Source organism: Culicoides brevitarsis, chromosome 1, assembly GCF_036172545.1.
Source record: "Culicoides brevitarsis isolate CSIRO-B50_1 chromosome 1, AGI_CSIRO_Cbre_v1, whole genome shotgun sequence".
Taxonomy (NCBI): Eukaryota; Metazoa; Arthropoda; class Insecta; order Diptera; family Ceratopogonidae; genus Culicoides; species Culicoides brevitarsis.
In genome coordinates this window covers 42,572,975-42,595,941 of record NC_087085.1, presented here as the reverse complement: position 1 = coordinate 42,595,941, position 22,967 = coordinate 42,572,975, and the positions used below count along the sequence as shown (strand labels likewise).

The 22,967-nt window shown below is 24.8% G+C and overlaps 1 protein-coding gene across 1 annotated transcript; it reads left to right on the top strand.

Moving 5' to 3' along the window:
- Window positions 1-936: 936 nt before the first annotated feature.
- Window positions 937-2,121, top strand: LOC134837983 (serine protease easter-like). The gene has a single exon (XM_063853396.1). It carries the CDS (start codon window positions 961-963, stop codon window positions 2,116-2,118), a length of 1,158 nt encoding a protein of 385 aa, XP_063709466.1. The 5' UTR covers window positions 937-960; the 3' UTR covers window positions 2,119-2,121.
- Window positions 2,122-22,967: the final 20,846 nt, after the last annotated feature.

Sequence of the window (22,967 nt, the reverse complement as noted above, 5' to 3'; positions counted from 1 at the left end):
TAAAAAATTGTTTTTATTTTTTTATTAATATTAAAAAATAATTAATTTTAACAGCTTTTATAGACCCAAAATAATTAAATAATATATTAAGTTAAAGTTTTTAATTTGAATGTTAAAAATGAATTTCAATAATTAAATAAATAAATAAAAAAATAAGAATTAATTAATAAGAAAAATAATCTACGAAAAATTTACTTTCATATAAAATTTAAAAAAATAATTAAAAAAAATATTTTTATCATTTGAACGTTAAAAATAAATAAATTAATGAAATTTAAACAATAAAAAATAACTAAATAAAAATAAAAATAATTTTAAAAAACATTTAGGTATAGTAAAAAATTATCATTTGAACGAAAATAAATAAATTTTTAAAAAATAAATCAATAAAATAAAAAATATGTAAAAAAAAATTATTTTTTTTATAAAAAAAATATTGGAAAATAAATTTAATATAAAAATTTAAAAAAAAAACTAATTTTTAAGAAAATTTGGAATAATAATTTTTGATAAATTTAAAAATTTATTTTTGAACAAATTTAAAATAAATTTTTTTTAACAAACATAAAAAAAAATTTAACAGAAGTTCAAAGTTAATTTTTTTTCAAATTCTGGAAAATTCGCGAAATAATTTTTAATAAAATTTAAAAATGATTTTTAAAAAATTTAAAAATTATTTTTTAAAAATTTGAAAATTATTTTTAAAAAATTTGAAAATTATTTTTTAATAAATTAAAAATTTTTTTTTTTTTTTTAAATTTTAAAGTTATTTTTTTTTTTGCAGATTCTTATTGACTCACGTACACATCAACAGATGATTCATCTCCGTTACCTTCCTCAAACGCCTATCTTGCCTCTCTTTCTGCACAATTGTCCATAAAACAAATAAATTTCTGTACCTGCCTCGCATCTGACGTAGTACTATTGTGTCGCATTGACAGTTGACATCCAAACAAAAACATGACAACATTTCACAACATTTGTTTACTAACAACCATCATCGTCGTCGTCGTCGTTTCCATTGCATTTGCGAAGCCCTTCACCGACGACTGCCAACAAGCAACGTCATCGATACCCGGAAAATGCGTGCATCTCACGAAATGTCGTGCGCTCTTTCAGCTTTTGTTGCGACAAAATCTCACGGAAACCGAAAAGCAGTTTTTGCGTGACAGCCATTGTGGGAATCGGAACGAACAACCGCTCGTTTGTTGCTCTCCCGATGCCATTCAGCGAGAAATTCCGTCGCAACAAGTCGCTGCCCGGCAATCGGAAACGCTTTTTCCCGTTCCTGGAAGTTGCGGAATTCAATCGACGGCGCGAATATTTGGCGGAACAAAAGCTACAATCGGGGAATTTCCATGGACTGCTTTGATAAAATATCGGAACAAATTCAATCAGAGCTCGTTTCAGTGCAGCGGCGCTTTAATTAACGCAAAATATGTCGTAACAGCGGCACATTGCATCAACGGGGTAGAAATCCACAAATTTTGGTATCCGATGGAAGTTCGTCTCGGCGAATGGGATTTAAGTACCGGCATCGATTGTATCGTCGATGGCATCGATTTCGATTGTGCTGATCCGCATCTCGATGTAAAAATCCAACAAATTATCGTTCACGAAAGTTACATTCCAACATCGCCGAATCAATATCACGACATTGCTCTTCTCAGATTGACCGAAAATATCCCCTTCACAGAATTCATTCGACCCATTTGCTTGCCATTCGCCGATCATTTGCGGAAACAAGACTTCACAAAGCTCAAATTTTGGGTAGCAGGATGGGGTCGCACTGAAAAATCCGGTAAAAGTAACGTTTTGATGAAATTATTGGTGCCGGGCTTCGATACGCAACAATGCAGCAAACAGTATAAGGGCGAGAGAATTTTCATCACGTCAAATCAACTTTGTGCTGGCGGGCAAGATGGCAAAGATTCGTGTTCGGGAGATTCGGGTGCAGCTTTGATGACAATCGATACGGAAGAAGGCGAGCAACCGTATTGGTATCTCGCTGGAATGGTTTCCTTTGGACCGAAGCCTTGTGGGATGAAAGGATGGCCTGGCGTTTATACAAAAATTAGCGAGTACATTGAATGGATTGAGGCGCATGTGAAATATTAAAAAAAAAAATAAGTTTAAAATTAAATTAAAAAAAAAATATTTTTTTCTTGAATTTTTTATATTCTTACCTTTTTGCTCTATTTTTTCCATTTTTATTTTTATTCATTTCCGCTTTGTATTTTTAAATTCTCCTGACTTTTATAATTAATTTAAATGATTTTTTGAACATGAAAAAAAAATTATTTATTACTCATATTTTTAACAAAACTTATAAAAAAAATCATTTCACAAAAAAAAAATCAAATATTAATTTTTCACATTTTTTATAAATTAATTTAAGTGTTAAGTTTAATGAAATTAAAAAAATATTTAAAAATTATTTTTTTTTTTCATATTTCAATGCTCAAAATAAAAAAAAAATATATTTAAAAGTAATTTATTTTTTTTCAATTAAATATTTATTCTAAAGCCTTAAACATATTTTTAGAAAAAACCAAAAATATAATAAAATTAATTCAATTAATTACTTCAAAAAAAAAATTATATATTTTAATTAATTTAATTTTTAAAAAAATTAAATTTTTTTTTTTTTTTTTTTTTTTTAAATTTAATTTTTTAAACACCTTAAAAGGTTGTAAATAAAAAAAAATAAATTTAATAAATAAATAAAAAAATTTAATTTTATTATTTTAATATTTATTTTTTCAAAAATAAAAAAAAAATTTAAAAAAAAATTAAAAAAAAATTTAAAAAAAATTAAATTTAAAATTAAATAATTTTATTTTTTTTTTAATTAATTAATTTTCAATATTCAAGTTTTTAAAGAGAATATAAAAACTTGAAAAAAAATAAAAATAATTAAAAAAAAAATTAAAAATTAATATAAATTGAAAATAATTAAATTAAATAAATAATTAAATTGTTTTAATTTAAAATTTAAAAAAATAAATAAATAAAAATTTTAATGTCAAAAATAATAAAAATAATACAAAAAAATAATAATCAACCAGTCATCTCCACACTTAAACTCGTTTCGCTAACACAATCCTTTTTTTAAATACAATCATTTATCATGATAAAGTTCGTCTTTCTTTCAACTTTTTTTTTTGCTCAACTTTTTTTTTTCGTCTAAAATTTATCTCCCTTTGTACCGTATAAAAGTCAATAAAATTTTCAAATCAAGTTACATAAATTTCAGCAAAGTCTTTATATTTGAATAAAGTGAACAAATATATCGGAAATAAACAAAATTCTTTTCCCATCAAGATGATTCATGGTTTCTTCATGTGCGGGTACAAGGTCGAGTTAAACAAGAAAACAGCAAAAATGGAATGAATATTTAACTGACATCGATATTTACCTAATCTCTATTTAATATCAAAGATTCCATTTGACATGAATTGGCATCGAGTACCAGATGAAAAATCTAAATAAAATGTAACGATGTATTTGATTTGATGTGACTTTGTAGCAAAATACGAAGAAAATGGGGAGAGAGGAAAGGATTGAAAACGTTTCTTCAATGAATGTTGCTTGGTAACTGCAATTTTGCTGCCAACGCAATTTATTTTTGATTTTCCATGAAAAACTAATTTTAGTAAAAATAATATTATATTTTGTCATAATGAACCAACGCGATTTGGAATTTGAATTCTTGGAAAAAAATATCTTTTGAAGTTATTTTTTTGTTTTTATAGTTTTTTGTGGTTAAGAATTTCTCAAAATTTTAAATAAAATTTTAATTAAATAAAATAATTAATTAAAAAAATTTAAAAAAAATATTTTTGTTTTAAATTTTTAAATTAATTAATTTAAAAAAATAAAATTTTTAGTTAAAATTTTAAATCAATTTTTTTTACAAAAATTTAAAAAAAAATTAAATAATTAAAAAATAATTTTTAGTTAAAATTTAAAATTATTTTTTTTTTACAATTTTAATAAATATAATTTCGCCAAATGCAATTTTTTAATAATTAAATTAATAAAATTTATTTATTTAATTAATTTATTTTTTTAATTTAATTAATTAATTTATTTATTTTGATTAATTAATTTTTTAAAAATTTATTTAATTAATTCAATTAAAATAATTTAGTTCTATTCATAAAATAGTTTTTTTGTCATTACAAAAATTTGTTTTACTTTTTTCAGTTAAATTTATTTTTTTTTTTAATTTTAATTATTTTTTTTTTAATTTAAATTTAAAAAAAAATATTAATTCAATAAAAAAAAATTTAATTAAAAATTTTTATTTTTAAAATCGTTGAACAAAATTAAACGAAAATTTGTAACAAGTTATTCAACAGAAAAATCTTGAAAAAAAAATTTTTTTTATTGTCAAGCAAAGATCATTAAATTATTTATTTTACAACAAAAACAAAATAATAACAAAAAAACCCTTTGAGCAAAATTTTCCTCTCACGCATTCCAATAAAATTCATCAAAAACAAGAAAATTGCATTCTCGAAGCGATTCAACGGAAAATGCATCCGCCCAAGTTACCTACCAATTAAATATAAAATACCCTTAATGGCATCAGTAATTATTGATATTATTTCAAACGCAAATTCTCGGCACATTTAAATTCCTTCATTGTGCGAAAATGTGCATTGTTTGCTGTTAATTAAGCAGATTCCTCTTAAAATTCTCGAGAAATATAATTTGCTAAATTTGATAAGCATAATTATAACATTAAAATATTAAAAACTATCATCAACGTACTTTATTTGTTTGGATAGTTTAAAGTTTGGCTAAGACAAGTGAGAGTTGGAAAATGAGTTGAAATTAACGTCCAAGGTGTCTTAAAATCTTTTTAATTTTTTTGTTGCCATAAAATAAAAAAAAAACTTTATCTCATATTTTTCTCACTTTTTTTTTGTCTTGAAAAATTTTCCGAGAAGTAAAAATATTTTTTTTTATCTTGCCAGACATTTTCTTAATTATTCTTTCTCGGAAGTTTAAATTTTTTTTTCGATTTTTATCAAAAATTTTCATCATTAAAAAAAAATTCCTTATTTTTTTTTTTTAATTTTTTTTACTGAAAAAAATTATTATGCATAAATTCAATCGAATGACGATAAAGAAGTCAAACGCCAACAAAGAAAAAATTGCGCACAATAGATATCTAATGTCAAACCTTTTTCACCTTTTCCATCGGGGATGTGCCCGAGCAGCTTGATTTTTGTGATTTATATAAATTTCCTTTGCATCAATGGCATCCGCATGGCAAGCGGGAGGATATGAGAGTGATTGATTATGAAATGGAGTCGAACGCAGAGCAAAGTTACGAGGAAATGTGAATATGAATGTTGTGGGAACGCCGATAAGAATGGGGTTGACATTCTTTTTATTACGAGATAGCTTCTTGTGATGACACGTTAGGCAAATATTTATGAGATCCAAGCGATCGTTGTAAAAATTTCTTTCAACAAAAGTCCTTTTTACTGTTAAAAGCCCTGAAAAAAGAGAAAAAAAAATTTTTTTTTCATAAAAACGTACTTTTACCGATTAAAAAGTATAATACCGCCATCCATTTGGGAATTGGGAGTTTTATTGTCATCTCTGTGAATTGTGACAACTCCTGACATGTGACATATTTATGACATGTTATTCTACTTGCCATTCCAAAACGTGGCTTAGGATGCCAAGGTTGCTGTTAAAAGTCGAAAAAATTGGGTCAAAACTTTTCTCATAAAAAACGACGAGGTAACACCCTTGAAAGAGAACGAAAGGAAAAACAAACAAAAATAAAACAATACAAAAATAATTAACAAACAAAACCTCAACAAGAAGAAAAAAAAAGTTTTTCCACAAAATTTACCGCACGAGTAGCAATAGTATCGAACAATAATAATCAAAGATATTAACTTGAATATTTGTTGATGGGAAAGTAATCCAACCGCAAGCCGAATATCTGCATAAGAACAACACTAATTTCAGTAGAAAAGTTTCTTTTTTTGTTTCCTCTTTTTTTTCTTCCTTTTTTCCTCAAACAACAAACAACAACTTCAACACTTGAACAAACACAACTAGCTTATGTCTAATTAAGGTTTCTGCTACTTAGACATTGTTTTTTCCCTTTTTGCTTGACTCTCATGTATTCATATGGCGAAACATGTGCTCGTTTGTAATCTTTTTGTTGCTAATAAGTTAACTAATAATAAACAACACGCATGGAAATAAATGCGGAGATAATGACATTGAACAAAAGTTTCGTTTAAAGTTTGTGTTTTTTTTTTCGGTGTGTTTATTAAAAAGTTCATCGATTTTTCCGTTGAATGACGTCTCGCAAAGTTAACTCTTAGAGACGAAAATTCGTCTCACGTTTTATCCATACAAAAGGTATTCAAATTTCGTGCCTTTTGCCTTGGATGGTTAAGTTACTTGCACTGCGGGGAGGAAATGGTTAAGTTTAAATATTTTGAGGTTAGTTTTGAGACCTCAAGAAAAAAATTTAAGACCTCAAGAGAAAAATTTAAGACCTCAAGAGAAAAATTTAAGACCTCAAGAGATAAATTTGAAGCTTAATGGAAAATATTGAGACCTCACGAGAAAAATTTAAGACCTCAAGAGATAAATTTAAGACCTCAAGAGAAAAATTTGAGACCTCAAGAGATAAATTTGAAACTTCAAGAGAAAAATTTAAGACCTCAAGAGAAAAATTTAAGACCTCAAGGAAAAAATTTAAGACCTCAAGAGATAAATTTGAAACTTCAAGAGAAAAATTTAAGACCTCAAGAGAAAAATTTAAGACCTCAAGAGAAAAATTTAAGACCTCAAGAGATAAATTTAAGACTTCAAGAGAAAAATTTAAGACCTCAAGAGAAAAATTTAAGACCTCAAGAGATAAATTTGAGACCTCAAGAGATAAATTTGAAACTTCATGAGAAAAATTTAAGACCTCAAGAGAAAAATTTAAGACCTCAAGAGATAAATTTGAAGCTTCAAGGAAAAAATTTAAGACCTCAAGAGAAAAATTTGAGACCTCAAGAGAAAAATTTAAGACCTCAAGAGATAAATTTGAGACCTCAAGAGAAAAATTTAAGACCTCAAGAGATAAATTTGAAACTTCATGAGAAAAATTTAAACTTCATGAGAAAAATTTAAGACCTCAAGAGATAAATTTGAAACTTCATGAGAAAAATTTAAGACCTCAAGAGATAAATTTGAAACTTCAAGAGAAAAATTTAAGACCTCAAGAGAAAAATTTAAGACCTCAAGAGATAAATTTGAAACTTCATGAGAAAAATTTAAGACCCCAAATTCAAAAAATATCGCTCAATAAGTAAAATTCGTCTCAAAACCAACAACAGAGCAAAATCCATACACGCATCATCAACATTTGAAGTAGGAAAAAAGTTAAAGACACGTCTCTTGAACCAAGAGAAGAAGCAAAAAACGCATCGACTTGAAAAGATGTAATATTGAGGTTTATGATGTCTAAAACGATGTGACGTGAGCTCCGTATGTTGTGACGATGACGACGACGAACTCATCCAAAAAGACATGGGAAACAAGAATGTTATCATTATTAGTTTGTGGTAAACATCTGCTGTCTCTTTTCTATAATTTTTGTCATTTTTGGTCAACACACAAGAAAACTTTTGCCGGAGAAAACTTTCTCTCACACAATTTTTACCACAAATTGCACCTACTTTTAATTACAATTGATGAGATTGGTCCATTTGACATCCATTATAATCAATTTTCTCCAAACCCATTGAAAATATATTTTTGTTTACCGAAACGTGTAATAATTTACCACACACACAAGGGCCGAGAGTTGTCTCGGAATCCACAACAAAGCCACAAATTAAAAATAAATCCAACTCAATAAATGACAAACAATATTAATTGACCAGTCTGACCAGGCACCATAAATCTCCTTCGTTGCCTTTCACGCATCTGACTTTGTTTGCGAAAACTGATAAACAACTTTAAAGCCATTAGATAAACAAGGCGCACAAAGTATCAACAACAACAACGGAGCACACATGTGTGCGAGCGAAATGAAAAAGTTTAATGAAAAACAATTTATTTGTTCTACTTTAATTTTTTTTTAAAGCAAGTGCAAATGTGAAACTAAAAAAAAAAAAAACAAACGAAAAAGAATCGAAAAACAAGACGATACATTTTTATTTATTGGTTTTAAATTGCTTTGGTCTAATTTATTTTCTATTTTTTCTGTTATTGCAAGAAGAAAACAGTGACAAGACAATATATTTTTCAATTTATTTCAATTTGGGAACATTTTTAAATGTGATACGCTTGTTTGAAAAAATGCTTAAAACTTTTTGAGGAGCTTAAAATCGTAAAAACCATATGAATTTTTACAGTAACACTTCAGATTATTATTTTTAAAAAAAAAAGTGAAAAAATATAAAACTTTATTTGTATTTTTATTTATGAAAAAAAAAATTGAGTACGTTAGAAGAGGCAAAAAAATTGATCTATATAGTAATATCGCACCGTTTATTAAATAAAATAAATACAAAAAACGAGGAAAAATTTATTTTTCAGATAAAAATGGATTTCATCGCATTTTTAATAAAAATGAAAATAATTTTTTAATTTAAATAATTAATTTAAATAAAAATTAATTAATAATTAAATAATTTTTTTTAATTACAAAATTTATTTTAATTATTTTATAAATAAAAAACATATAAAAATATTTTCATTCATTAAAAAAAATTAACAATATAAATTTTATTTTTGTAAAAATAAAAAAAAATAATTTTATTAATTTATTTATTATTTAAAAATAAATTTTTAAATAAATAAATATTATCAATACAATTAATTATTAATACAATTTTTCAAAAAATTAAATTTATATAAATTTTTAAAAAATAAAATTAAAAATTAAAAAAAAATAATTAAAAATTAAAAAAAAATATTGTTATAATAGTTTTTAATAATTTTTTTTTTTTTAATTAAATAAATAAAAATTATTATTTTTAAAAATTAAACAACATCATAAAAATATAATTAAATCAAAAATAAATTTTTTTTTCTTGACTTTTATAATTTTTGGTTTTATAATTTTTTGTATTATATTTAGTATTTTTTTAAATTAAATTAATAAAAAATTAAAAAATAAAATTAAAATTAAAAAATCTTGAGTTTCATAACTTTCGAAAATTTTTTATTATTTTTTTTAATTTATTTTTTAATATTAAAATATAAAATTTTATTTAAAATATAATTTTAAAAAAATTAATAAATTTAAAAATATTTAACGAATTTCTAAAATTTTTAAAAATTTTACAAAAAAATATTTTTTTATAATTTTAATTTTTTTTAAAGACTTTCAACGAAATGAAAACATCAATTAAACGACTTTTTTTTAAATAAAACACTTTTTAAAAAAAAATATTGTTTCATTTTGTTATTTTAGCTGTTGAGTTGAGTTGCTCCGCTGTCACTGCCAGGCTTATTTTTTCAAAAACTTTAAATTCATATTCATATTTTTTTCATGTTTTATTTATTTATCATCATAATATACATACCAACCAACTCTCTATGCGACACAGATACTCTACTCATGATTTACATAAACGGTATTATCCGGTCAGTAGGTTTTTTTTTCATTATTTTCCAAAACTATTATTTTAAGTTTCTAATTTATGATTTTTTGTGCGGAGTACGAGTGTGTGCAAATTTTCAACAATTGCCCCGTTGCGAAGTGTGTTAAAAATATTTTATGTCATTTCATAATATTTTATTTATGTTTGAAGCAAGCTGTAGTTTACACATCCCTTCGTTAGGCTGTCACAAAATTCGGGGGGATTTTTTGAATGATGTTTTGTTGAAAAATTATCTTTTTGCTGAAAATGCTGTTGATCCAATTTGCGAAGAATAAAATTTGAATGCAGCAACCTAATGAGCATTGCAGTAATTTTTACATGCACACATGTGTATCAACAAAATATATATTTTTAACCGTAAATATTGTTTTAGCACATTTTAAATATGAATAGCGGCAGATAGATTATTCACGCTGGCAGACAAAACTTTTTAGGCACCGCACGCAGCCATAAAACGAGTAAAAATTTACAATTGAAATGAATGATGATGGTAGTTGTGTAGAGACAATTGGCTTAAATTGCATTTTTCTCTGTGAAAAAAAATTGCAAAAATTATTCGATATAAAAATATTTTTGACACGAAATGTAACAAAATAATTTTGCAAAAAATTCCTCAAAATAAATTTACGGAGAATTGATTAAAATCTGTTACTTTTTTGCGAGTTCAGTGCGTTGGCGCTAATGAATTTATTTTAATCTTAATTAAATTCGGGTTAATTGAGTCAACGTTGATTATTCAAATTTTGCTTAATGATTAAATCAAATCACACAAAAACTTGATTTAATAATTAGGCGAACGTAATTAGTTAATGAAGTGTTTATCTATCTCCGTAGTACCGAGAAGGAGGTGACGCAGAAAATTTGGCGCTAATTTCTGCGTAAATTAGTAATAATGATAATTTTTTGGCAAATCATGCTAATCATGTCTTGTGACGCAGAGCTTCGATGAAAGGTGTCATGAAATTTAATAATAAATGAGAGAGTTTTACGAGATTTTTCGTTACAACTTGTTAACATCTTGTTATTTTAGAAATTTCGAGACAAGGCGTCTCCATTTGTGTTAAGATATTTTTTGTGAGGTTCTGAAAGAAAAAAATTCTAAAGGAACGTTAATGGATTTTTTGTTTGCTTCAATTATGATTAAAAGTTCCGCATGAACTTGAACTTTTATTTATTTTTTTTTGTAAAAGAGAGAAAATAAAATTTATATGAAAAACTTTCATTTTTATGCCTGTTTTAGTTCAAGAAAAATATATAAAAAATTTTGTAAAAATATCAGGCGTCTCCATTATGCGAAATAAATAGGAATTTTTAATAAAATATTAATAATATTAATAAATAAATTATTATTCTTAATTTAAGTATAAAAAAAATTTTAAAAATAAATTTTTAATTAAAATTTTAATTATTTAATTTTTTAATTTTAATTTTATTTTATTTTTTAGTTGATCAAAAATTAAAAAAAATAATAATAAATTATTTTTATAATTTTTTATTTTTTTTTTTTATTAAATCATTGTTTAAAATAATTTTATTCAAAATTTTAAAAAAAAAAATAAATATTTTTTTTTAATTAAATAAATTTTAATCAAATTTTAAAAATTATTTTTTTTAATTAATTTTAATTTTTTATAATAAAATTTTATTTTTATTATTTATTTTTATTTAAAAATATTAAATTAAATTAAATTAATGTTAAATAATATAATTAAAAATTAATTAGAAAAAATAATAAAAAAAATTAAAAATAAATTAAATTAATTATTTAATTAAATTAAATTTAAAAAAATATTTTTTATTTCTTTTTTATCCAAAAATATTTTTTTTTTAATTTAATATTAATTAAATAATTAATTTAATTTACTTCTAAATTTTTTTTTATTTCTTTTCTATCCAAAAATATTATTTTCACGTATAACGTTAAATTTAAAAATATACGAAAACTAAAAAAAATCATGATATTCCATACTCCGAAACAACTTAACGTAGGTCAAATAAATCTATTAAGATAATCCAATAACACCCCCGAGTCATAACAATTCACCGTAAGTTAATTAAACGTCTCGTCTTCTCTCTGATACACAAACAAAACGCACACTCACCTCGTGAACAATAAAATAATCCGATAAGTGGTTTCGGATATTGAAGACGATATAATAAAACAATACACATTTCCGTTCGCACGGCATCATAAACCACATCACTTATGATATTTCAATATTTTTTTTTTGTTCGTTCTTTATTTATGGTTATTATTATTTTTCTCCTTAACTCGAAACAGCACGAAATATATTTTCGCACAAAAAATATACGAATATACGGTAATAATAATATAACAATCATCATCATCATCATCATCATATACCTATAAATAAAAATATATATTTTATTGCAATATATTTTTGATTAGCTTTTATTATATATATTGCAAAGAGACGTATTTAGAAAAAAATATAACAATGTGTGGTATAAGAGTCGCACAAAAGTCGAATTTTATTGTGATGAAATATGAGTCAACTGCTTTTTGTTATTTTTCTTGAAAAATTATCATTTGAAAAAAAAATTTCTTTATCTTTAACGCAATTTTAAGAAAAAAAAATAATAAACCACGTGGTTAAAATTTTTCAAATGTGTATCAAGAAAAAATTTATAAATGTAAGTTGGGTCAAAAACAAAATTAAAATATTTGGTAGTTAAAAAAAAAATTAAATTCAATAGGAAAAAAATAAAAAATTCTTTAGTTTAAACCACGTGGCTTAAAAATTTATAAAAATTGATCACGTGGTTAAAGATATTAAAAATTTATTAAAAATCATAATAAATATAACCAAAAATTATATAATATGAATCCGATGAAAATAATTTTATTTAATAATTTCAATGGATTTTTAAAAAATTATTTTAAATAATTAAACCAATTAAACCACGTGGTTAAATATTTTAAAATTTGCTTTATGAAAAAAAAATTAAATTTGAGTTAAATCAAAATAAAAGATATTTTGTACACGAAAAAAATTCAATTCAATAAGAAAAAAAAACCAAAAATTTTACTAATTTAAACCACGTGGTTAAAAAAAATTAAAAAACTTGTCACGTGGTTAAAAATTTTAAAAATTATCAAAAATCATAAAAAAAAATGACAAAATTAAATAATACAAAACTGATGAAAATATAAAAAATTTTTAATGAATCCAAAACTTTTATTAAGTAATTATTTAAACCACGTGGTTAAAAATGTCACGTGACTTAAAATCAAAATACGTTATAATTTTTTGTCATTTTTCAAAAAAAAAAAATAATATTTTTTTATATAACCAAAGATAAATTTCTTTTATTAAAAGCATAGATAAAACTTCAAGTAATTAAAAAGAATAAATTGTTCAATTATTCGATTTCCGCACCTTATTGAACAATTTTATCTTGAACACGGAAACATCTGTTGCATTTTCTTGCTTCTTTCAATTATTTTGATCAAAGATTTTTTTCTATCAACCAAGAAATATTTTTTAAAAAATGAAATGCGGAGGCAGGGAAAGTTTTATAATTACATCAATTAGAATGGTTGAAATAATTTTCATGGATAACGCTTGAAATAAATAATTATCGCTATTTTATAAAAACTCGCATATTTTCCATGTAATTGATACTGAATTCGAGATGAATTTTGTGGCTTCTCTCATTATTATTTTTTTTAAACTAACAACTTCAATAATTAGCTTAAAAAAAGTTCTCCGTAAAAATAATAAAATTTTATCCATTATTATTATATTTTATTATTTTGAAAGCCTTCTCGAGTCGACTCGTTATTTATCCACTTTTTTCATTTATTTAATTTGCACGAAGGCAGAAAAAAAAGAGTATAATGTAAAGCTCATTTTCAAAAGTTTCGGCAAATCTCTCGTTTATTGCGCAGCACGTTCTCCAAAGCAGTCTCCCAAATAGCAACAACAGCAGCAGCAGCAGCAGCCTGAACAACAAAAAAAAACTTATCAAAAAGTTTTTATGTGATTTTGTTATTATTAGTATCACGATGGCTCGTTGGCTGGCAGGCATGGTTGTTGGACTACGAGGTACAATACACATAAATAAACAACAACAAAGAAGCATCATAAAAACTTTAATGAAAAAAAAACTCGAGATACAGATAAAAAGTATCCATTTGTGGATTTTTCTTAATGTTTTAAGAAAGTGTATAAATGTTTGACTTGAGACCTTTGGGAATTTCTTCTACTTTTTTTTTGGTAGAATTAGAACGTGTCTCCATTACAATTTCAAAAGATTAAAGTAATTGAGAAACGTTTAAAATATATAAAGAAAAAAAACTTCATTAGACACTCTCGTGATTACAATCACCTACATCGTCTCCTACCTGACACACGATTCAAGACGAACGAACCACTTAAGTGACCTCACAATTTTTAGTTTTGTCACGAACACAAATTTCATCCAGCAAATGGAGAAAGAGAGAGAGAGAGACAGTCACAACCTGCAATAAAATCCAATTAAATCAAATAATTTTCTTGTGTCATTTTCATGGCATAGACCATTTTATCCGTCACTCAAATACGAAATGCTCTCTCTCACACACACACAAGAGTGACTTTTTTGTAACCCAATTAATTTTTCTTTCAAGTATTGGTAAAGATATGAATAGAATAGGCGAAGGAGAAAGAAGAAAAATGTCGGAGAAAGGAAAGATGTGTCCATTTTCATTAAATCTACCTTGAATTTTTTAATTGTTTTTTGTTATGTTGTCGATCTGAGGACTTGTTAAGTATTCAAAACGAGTTCAATTGCGTCTTTCGAGTGAATGTAATGAAGTTTTGTTTTGAAAGAAATGAAATGAATTAGATTTTATATCAATAATGATGGAAATTGGCGCCATTTTTGTCATAATATAAATTTTGAGATCTTAAGATCAAAGAAAAATTTTGGATGATCTGTGAAAACTGACTAAAAGATCAAAATTTTGATGTAAAAAAAATATCAGCTTCAATTTTGATATTTTAACACTAACAAGAAATCAAGATCCAAACTAATCAATTTTTAGATCTTTTATGATCTTAAGATCAGATTTTGAAAGATCAAGCCAGATCGTTTTATCCTTTGACTCAGATCATGTTTAAAAATTTTTATATATTAAAATTCACATTCTTGTGCGCCATTTTGTCATAATAAAAAATGAGATCTTAAGATCAAAGAAAAATTTCGAATGATCTGTAAAGATTGATCTGTATTTAATCGTATAAGATCTAAAATTGGATGCAAAAAATTGATCAGTATGGATTTTTGTATTTTAAACAAGAACAATAGATCAAGATCCAAACTGATCAATTTTTTAAATCAAACTTTCGATCTTTCATGATCTCATGATCAGCGTCAAGGATCAGAATTCGATCAGTTTTCGATAGATTTAAGTTTATATTGTCTTTATAAAGGATCTTGATATAAAGATCATTCATAAAAATTGGAGATCTTAACTGATCAGATCTTGTTGGATCTTTAAGACTTAGATCTAATATTAGATCAGTTACTTTTGATCTCTTAAACTTAAGATCCTTTAAGATCAACAAATTTCATGATATGATCTAAACTTCAACTGATCAGTTCAGATCATATCATGAAATTTTTGATCTTATACTGATCAGAACAGATCTATCTTGATCTTTTGTTTACAAGCTCAGGATCTCATGATCTTTAAATCCTTAGACAACCCTGCTTTAAAAAAAACGTTTCCCGCTTAACTCGAAAATATTATTTTTTAAAAAACTTCCCAAAAACTTTGTTTATTCTTCTGTAAACAAAAAATATGAACTTCGTGTGACAGTTTTTTCAATTTATTATAAACAGACTCCATTTCTTTCTTTCTGAAAAAAAAATAATAAAAAATGCAGAAAGAAAAATTGTAACATATTTTGTTCGTGACTTTTTCCAAATCACGTTTCACAAACTATCTTTGCAAAAGGATGGCGGGAGAGAAAAGGAGAAACGAATCCGCTTGTCTTGTGCTCTCTAACAACATTCAGTTTAATTAAAAATACATGGCTTACGTTTGTTGTCATTATGAGAAAAAAAAACGGAACATATTGTTACATAAGACGCTGCTTCTTCAAAGGAGTCGAGCAAAAAAATGTTCTTTTTGTGTGTTAAGTTAAGTTCCTTTTGTTTGTCATTATATTTTGTTGTCACAAAGTAACTAACGAACTAAGTACAAGACCGAACGAAATGACTTTCGAGAATGATTTATGACAGAAACGCATGTGAAAGAGACAGACATTGATCGAACTGCGGGGGAGTGATGTAACTTTTTGCACGAAATTTGCATCACACACGTCATCTGCCGCCATAAAAACACGAAATTATCACTTGTAAAAAGAAAACTCGTTTTATCACATCGTTTCCCCGCTCATTATGTAGATTTGCACTTTTCCTGCCTGAGTGTTAGAACAACTACACTTTGTCACATCTTGTGTAACACAAGAAATGTTTTCGTGCAAAAAAAGCGAAAGAAAAGTAGGTACGAGATCATTTTTCTTTCAAAAACACAGCAACGAAAGCATTTTTCTGAACAACATGTAATAAAAAGCCAGAAGCAATACATCAAAAACATCTTATAAAACGAAAAAATTTTCGCAAACAGATGCTTCTTGTAACACTGCGCGAATGATATATGCTGCATGAAAATGCAACAAGAAGACGATGATGACGACGCGAGTGACGCTTACTGCCTGTTTGGGATGCTGTGCTAAGTGAGAGGAGCGAGCGAGAAGTAAATGAAAAAATATGAGGCAGAAAATTAAGTTGCATCTTTATGCCGCTACTTGCCGCTGTGTGTGTGTTATGTGTGATGAATTTATAAATTTTTTCAACATTTTTCATGTTTTTTTACTGCCAAAGTAGGAATTTTAGAAGGTACTTTGAATTAGCGAACGATTTCGGTTGAAGTAGAATTTTTTATTAAAAAAATAATTCTTAAAAAAAATCAAAAAAAAAAATTTTAAATTTACTAAAAAAGAACTTTTATAATGTTTTTTAAATTTCAAAAAATATTTAAAATTTTTTTTAAATTTTAAATTTTATTTTAATAAAAATCTAATTTTTTAATTGAATATCAACCTATTTAAAAATTAAAAAAAATAGGTTTTTAAAAAGTTGCTTTAAATATTATTAAAAAAATTATTTTAAAAAATATAATTTTATTAATTGAATAAAACGTTTGAAAAATAAAATTTAAAAAAATAATTGAAAAAAATTAAAATAAAATTTAATAAAAATATTTAAAAATTTAAAATTTATAAATTAAAAAAAAAATTTAAAAAAAAAATTGAAAAATTTTTAAAAAAATTTTTAAAAAAATTTAAAAAAAAAAATTAAATTTTTTTTAAATAAATAAAAATAAATAAAAATAATTAAAAAAAATTATTTTGAGAAAATTAAGAAAATTTGTGGGAAAATTTTTAAAATTAAAAAAAAATATAACATAAAAAAAAAAATTAAATAAAAAATTTTTTAAAATAAAAAAATCCCTTATAAAAAAATTATTTTTAAAAAAAAAATTTTTAATAATAATTTAAATTAAAAATTATGGACAAAAATATAAAAATATTTTAAAAAAAAAAATTAAAAAATTTTAAAAAAATAAATTAAATGAAAAAAATTTAATTTTTAAAAAATTAAATTAAAAAATAAAAATAAATATTATGAATTAAAAATTAAAATAAAAATAATTTTATTTAAAATTTTTAATTTTAAATTTTATTTTTTTAAATATTTTATTCAAAATATTTTTTATCAAAAATCAGGATATAAAAATGCATTAAAAACAAAATATAATATTTTTCGCATAAACATTTTAAAAAATCTGTTGTGCGGAATTAAAATGCACAAAAAAAATAAAAAAGCATCCAAGGAATGAATGAAGTGCATTCCAAATTACCAAACATTAATCTTGCTTATTGTTTGACGCTTCATTTTTACACAACCAGCTATTTCTTGAAAAGTGTGTTAAATTACAAGAAGAGTTATGCAAGTACTTTATTTTAATTTTCCTCAGCGTTAGATAAAGTTTTCTTTTTTTTTTCTTGAGAAACTTTGGCATTTTTTTTTGGTTTCTCCGAAAAAAGAATCAAAAAATGGCAACAAAATGAACAGAAAAAAAAATAAAATGTTTCATTGTGTGAAAACAATTATTTTTATCAGATTCTATAAATCTTTGGACACAAAAACCAAAACGCAAAAAAAAAAGAATCGAGAGACCTAAAATACCGCATCGATATAAACATGGCTTGTCGGTTGTGCTTGGCAACGGTGACGGTGTGGTCTGATAAAAATAAAATCAATGTAAAGTATGTCCGGTGTGAGTGTTTGTGTTTGTGCGAAAAAGTAATTCTGCGAGTGAAAAAAAAAATAAAAAGGGTTTATTTTCTACATGCACGACAAGAGTAGAGAGAGAGTTTATTGATGAGTGTGGGATTTTGTCTCGATTACCTATCGGAATATTGGTTAAATTTCGATGTTTGTTGTAAAATAAGTAATACGAGGCAAAATAATGGAGGCAATTACGATACAAATTGGAAGTGAAGAGGCGAGTAAGTCGTTAAATGAAACGAGAATTGCTCGAAACGATCGATTTTGCTGCAAAGTTTTTTTGTACTTTAAAATTTTATTAACCATTGAATTGTTAAAAAATTGACATTTTTATCTAAAAACATTTTTTTAAATAAAATAAAATAAGCCTCTTGAATAAAAAAAAATAGAAAAAAAAGAACAAAATTATTGAAAATTGTTAAATTAAAAAAAAATCCTACAGAGGTCGCTTTTAACAAATTTTTATAAAATCTTTAGTTTTGGCGCCAAAATTTGTTTTTATTTTATTTATTTATAACTATTCTGTATTTTTAATTTTTTTAATATTTTTTTGTGAAAATTGAAAAATATATAATTTTTAATTCAAAAAAAAAAAAATTATTAACACAAAAAAAAATTTTTCAGAATTCAAAAACAAGTTAAAAAGAATTTTTTATATATTTAAGTTTTGGCGCCAAAAATAATTAAATTATTTAAAAGATCAATTGATCACAAAATATTTATATTTATTTAAAATAAATTAAATAATCTATTTTTTTTTGTTTAATAAGAAAAAAATTATGAAAGAATCATAATAATTATTTTTTTTTAAATATTTAAATTTTGGCGCCAAAATAGTTAAAAAAATTTTTAAAAGATCAATTGATCAAAAAAGGTTTATATTTAACTAAAAATAAATAATTAATATTAAATAATAGTTGTATAAAAATTATTTAAAATTTTAAAATATGAAATATTTCATTTACTGATCATTAAAAACTTTTAAAAAAATCCGCAAGAGGTCCTTCATAGATTTGGCGCCAAAAAAGATAAACAAACATTTTTTCTAAGAATTTCTTCAGTTTTCATTCAACTTTTCTGTTTTTTCTTACGATTGTTTGTCTTTACATTAATTCTCCAACCTTTTTTAGCTCGAAGAAGTAAACATTTTCATAACTGAAGGACCTTTGAAGCGCAAAACAAACAAAACCTATTTATTTGCACGATGCCATAGATCAACTCTTGATTTTGTCAACTTTGTAACGATATCAAACTAATAAAAGATACGTCGTTGAATTAATCTAAACGATAAGAATCCTTTTGCCTTTATTCTGCAAATGCGGTACGCTTATTTGAATTTGTATAGATCTAATTTAAGGCAAATATTGAAACAGAGTAAAATCACATAACTCCGTATGAGGTACGCTTTTAAGCAAATAAAGAAACATCTCAATGCGAGTGATGTCTGTGTAAATATTTATTACACACTCGCACACACACATTCCGTGATAAATTACGAAAACTATGTGATGTGAGTGTCTCCGTTAAAATGATACTCCAAGAAAATTAATTAAAGATGTTTCCATTTAAATTGTGGAAACTTTTGATTAAGTAATTTATGTTTTTGATTAGAATTTAATTATGTTGACATGGAGTTCGTTCGGATTCGGCTCCCCGTCCCGTTGCGATGCGACAAACATTTATTGCGCGTCACTTAACTCGCAAAAACGGATAAAAAGTAATTAACCGCAAAAATATCCCCTGGAAACGCACAGAAAAAGTTTTGCGTGGGAATTTTGGATGGAGAGGAAATTATCCAAAAATATCTTGCGTTTAGCATCAAATAACCATAATTAAAGTGCTTAAAATAGATTATTATTTGGGTGATGACCTCGTTTGATGCGAATATTGTTTGAGCCGAGATCGATAACTACGAGCCATTGTTTGCAGAGACACTATTATTATTTTATTAATGAGCTACGATGATGATAAGATTTCATTCAATTGACGAAGCGTCGGTTAGTCGAGTGTCCTTCTAATCTATTAATATCTTGAATGTTGTCATAATTTTGTCATATAGAGTTAATGCTCTTAATTTCATTGTGAAAAAATGATAAAATGGTAAGTTGAAAAACCGCGAGATGGCGTGAAAATTAGATCAAAAGTTAAAGATCGATTCAGACCAACAGATCAATTATTTCGAATTTAATTTTTATTTATTTATTTTTTATATTAATTTTTTCAAAATTTTATAAGTTTATTAAAAAAAATAAAAATAAAAATTTCTTAAATAATTAAAATTATTTTTAAAAAATTGAAAATAAAAAAAAATTTAAAAAAAATTGAAAATATTGAATTTTTCTTTTAATTTTATCTAAATTTCGTATTTTGTTTTTTTTTTTGAATACATTTTTTTTATTAAATATTTTCTTAAATTAAAATTTTTATTTTTATTGCAATTTATAAATTTTTTTGTAACTAAACTGCCATCTGACGGATTTTCGTAAAGCTAATACAAAACAAATTTTCGCGCCAAAACTATAAATCAAAATAACTTTGCAAATTTTGACACTTTTTAGTTCAAAATTATCATTTTAAGCATTTAGATATAAAAATAATGAATTTCAGAAAGTTTTAATCTAAAAATTAAATAGGTATTAATTAAAAATAAATAATTAAAAAAACAATAAATCAAAATAAAAAAAATTTAAATAAAAATTTAAAATAATTAAATGTAAAATTTACATTGTAGGTAAATAAATAAAAAAAATTAATTAATAAGTTAAAATAATAAATTTTTAATTTAAAAAAAATTAAATTTTTAATTTAAATTTTTTTTAAAATTTTTTTTTAATAATTAATTTTTATATTTTTTTTTTATAAATTAAAAAAAATTTTTTATTTTACCGAAAAATTAAAAATATTTAATAACAAAAAAAATAAAAATAATTTTTTTTTTCTTAAAAAATAATAAAATAAAAAAATTCAACAAACCTCAAATTTCGCTTCAAAAAAAATCCTTCGCGAAATACAATTTCATCACAATCCACGCCGCAATAGCCAACAAAAGAGGAATCATTGACCCAGGAAATGATTGTAATCGTTGCTCATGACACAGCCTTCAACTCTTTTCTGCTTGTGTGTCTCTTTGGCTTCCGCATCAGCAAGTCATACGTCACTCACAATCGGGCAGCACACCAATTTGTAACTCATAAAATTGTTGTTGGAAGAGATAAATATGAGAGCATTTAACATGTGTCGTGCCTTATTCTCATCGTTCTCCGTCAGAAATTGTTTCTGATTTTTTTTCATCTTTTTTTTGTCCTCCGAGGCAATATTAGAAATGTTGTGCGAGTCCAAGAACGAAAAACAGAACAGCTTGCTACAACATTTTGATATTTATATAAAATAAATAAATGAAAATGAAGAAAATTAACGTAATTTATTATTGTGTCTATTTTTCTTCCTTCTTTTTCCGTCTGTTTTCCTTTCTTTCCATTATTTTATTTTATTTCTGATATTTTATTTTTGCCCGTACGACGCGGAGTAAAAAACAAATATTTTTCGCCATTGTCTTCAATTATGTTCCTATTGTGACTCATTTTATGGACATAAAGATTTATAAAATTTAATTGTGCGCTTCGTTGCTGCTGCGGAACATTTAACGCCGCATTCATGAGTCGACAAACAACCACAATAAAGATAAAAAGAAAAACAATCTTTCAACTAGCGAGCATTTATCGCTGCGAAAATGGCGAATTTCGGAGTTGTAAATTAGAGAAATAAAGAAGAAGAGATGGAAATGTGGTCATTTTGGGTTTTTTTTTTTAAATAAAAGGTTGAGAAAAAAAACGCAAAATAAATAAAGAGTGAATTATGAAGTGTGTCTTGGGTACTCTTTATTAACTTTTTTTCTCGTTTTTCAGGAAGAAGAACCGTTTATGCCTTTTGTTCATTCACACATTGTTCCAAAAATGACAATAAAATGATGTTCGTGATAATGTGAAGAAATATTGTTTCCGTGTTTAAATGACTTTTTGGGGTTCCCTTTTGTTACACGCCGTATGGGAATTCGTGCCAAGGAATAATTTTACTCGTCGTTTAACTTTCAACTTTTTTTTTTAAATTATCTCAATGAGGATTGAAAGTAGAAATTTTTAAAGAATTTTCGGAAAAATCCGTATTATTCATAAAATTAAGGCAACCTTCATCTTTATCATCTACGCTACGTTTTTCAGCTACAATAGGTGCACACACACACATAAAAATTAACATCTTTCAAAGTTATGCATTGCATGTTCGAGAAAAATTTGCATACAAATTTCTTATCTTTCAGCGCACAAACATGCTCGGGTAACTCTGTGAGTTAAAAAAAGGTAAACTTAACTACATTTTTAACCTCAAAATTTCAATTTAGTTTTAAAATAAATTTTTTTAGACCCTGAAAGTTAAATTTAGAAGTGAACAATTAAGACCCCAGAGAGTTCAAATTTAGACCTTCAAGAGATAAATTGAGACCCTTGAAGTTAAATTTAGACCTCAATGTCTTAAGATTCCAAAAATTTTAAATTTAACCTCAGGATCAATTAAGACCCCATAAAGTTAAATTTAGACCTCAAGTGAACAATTAAGACCCCATAAAGTTAAATTTAGACCTCAAGTGAACAATTAAGACCCCTGAAAGTTAAATTTAGACCTCAAGTGAACAATTAAGACCCTTGAGAGTTAAATTTAGACCTCAAGTGATCAATTAAGACCCTTGAGAGTTAAATTTAGACCTCAAGTGATCAATTAAGACCCCTGAGAGTTAAATTTAGACCTCAAGTGATCAATTAAGACCCTTGAGAGTTAAATTTAGACCTCAAGTGATCAATTAAGACCCTTGAGAGTTAAATTTAGACCTCAAGTGATCAATTAAGACCCCTGAGAGTTAAATTAAGACCTCAATTGAAGAATTAAGACCCCTGAGAGTTA

Bases quoted from the DNA above. Each gene is read 5' to 3' on its own strand.
- LOC134837983 (XM_063853396.1), top strand. From the start codon at position 961: ATGACAACATTTCACAACATTTGTTTACTAACAACCATCATCGTCGTC.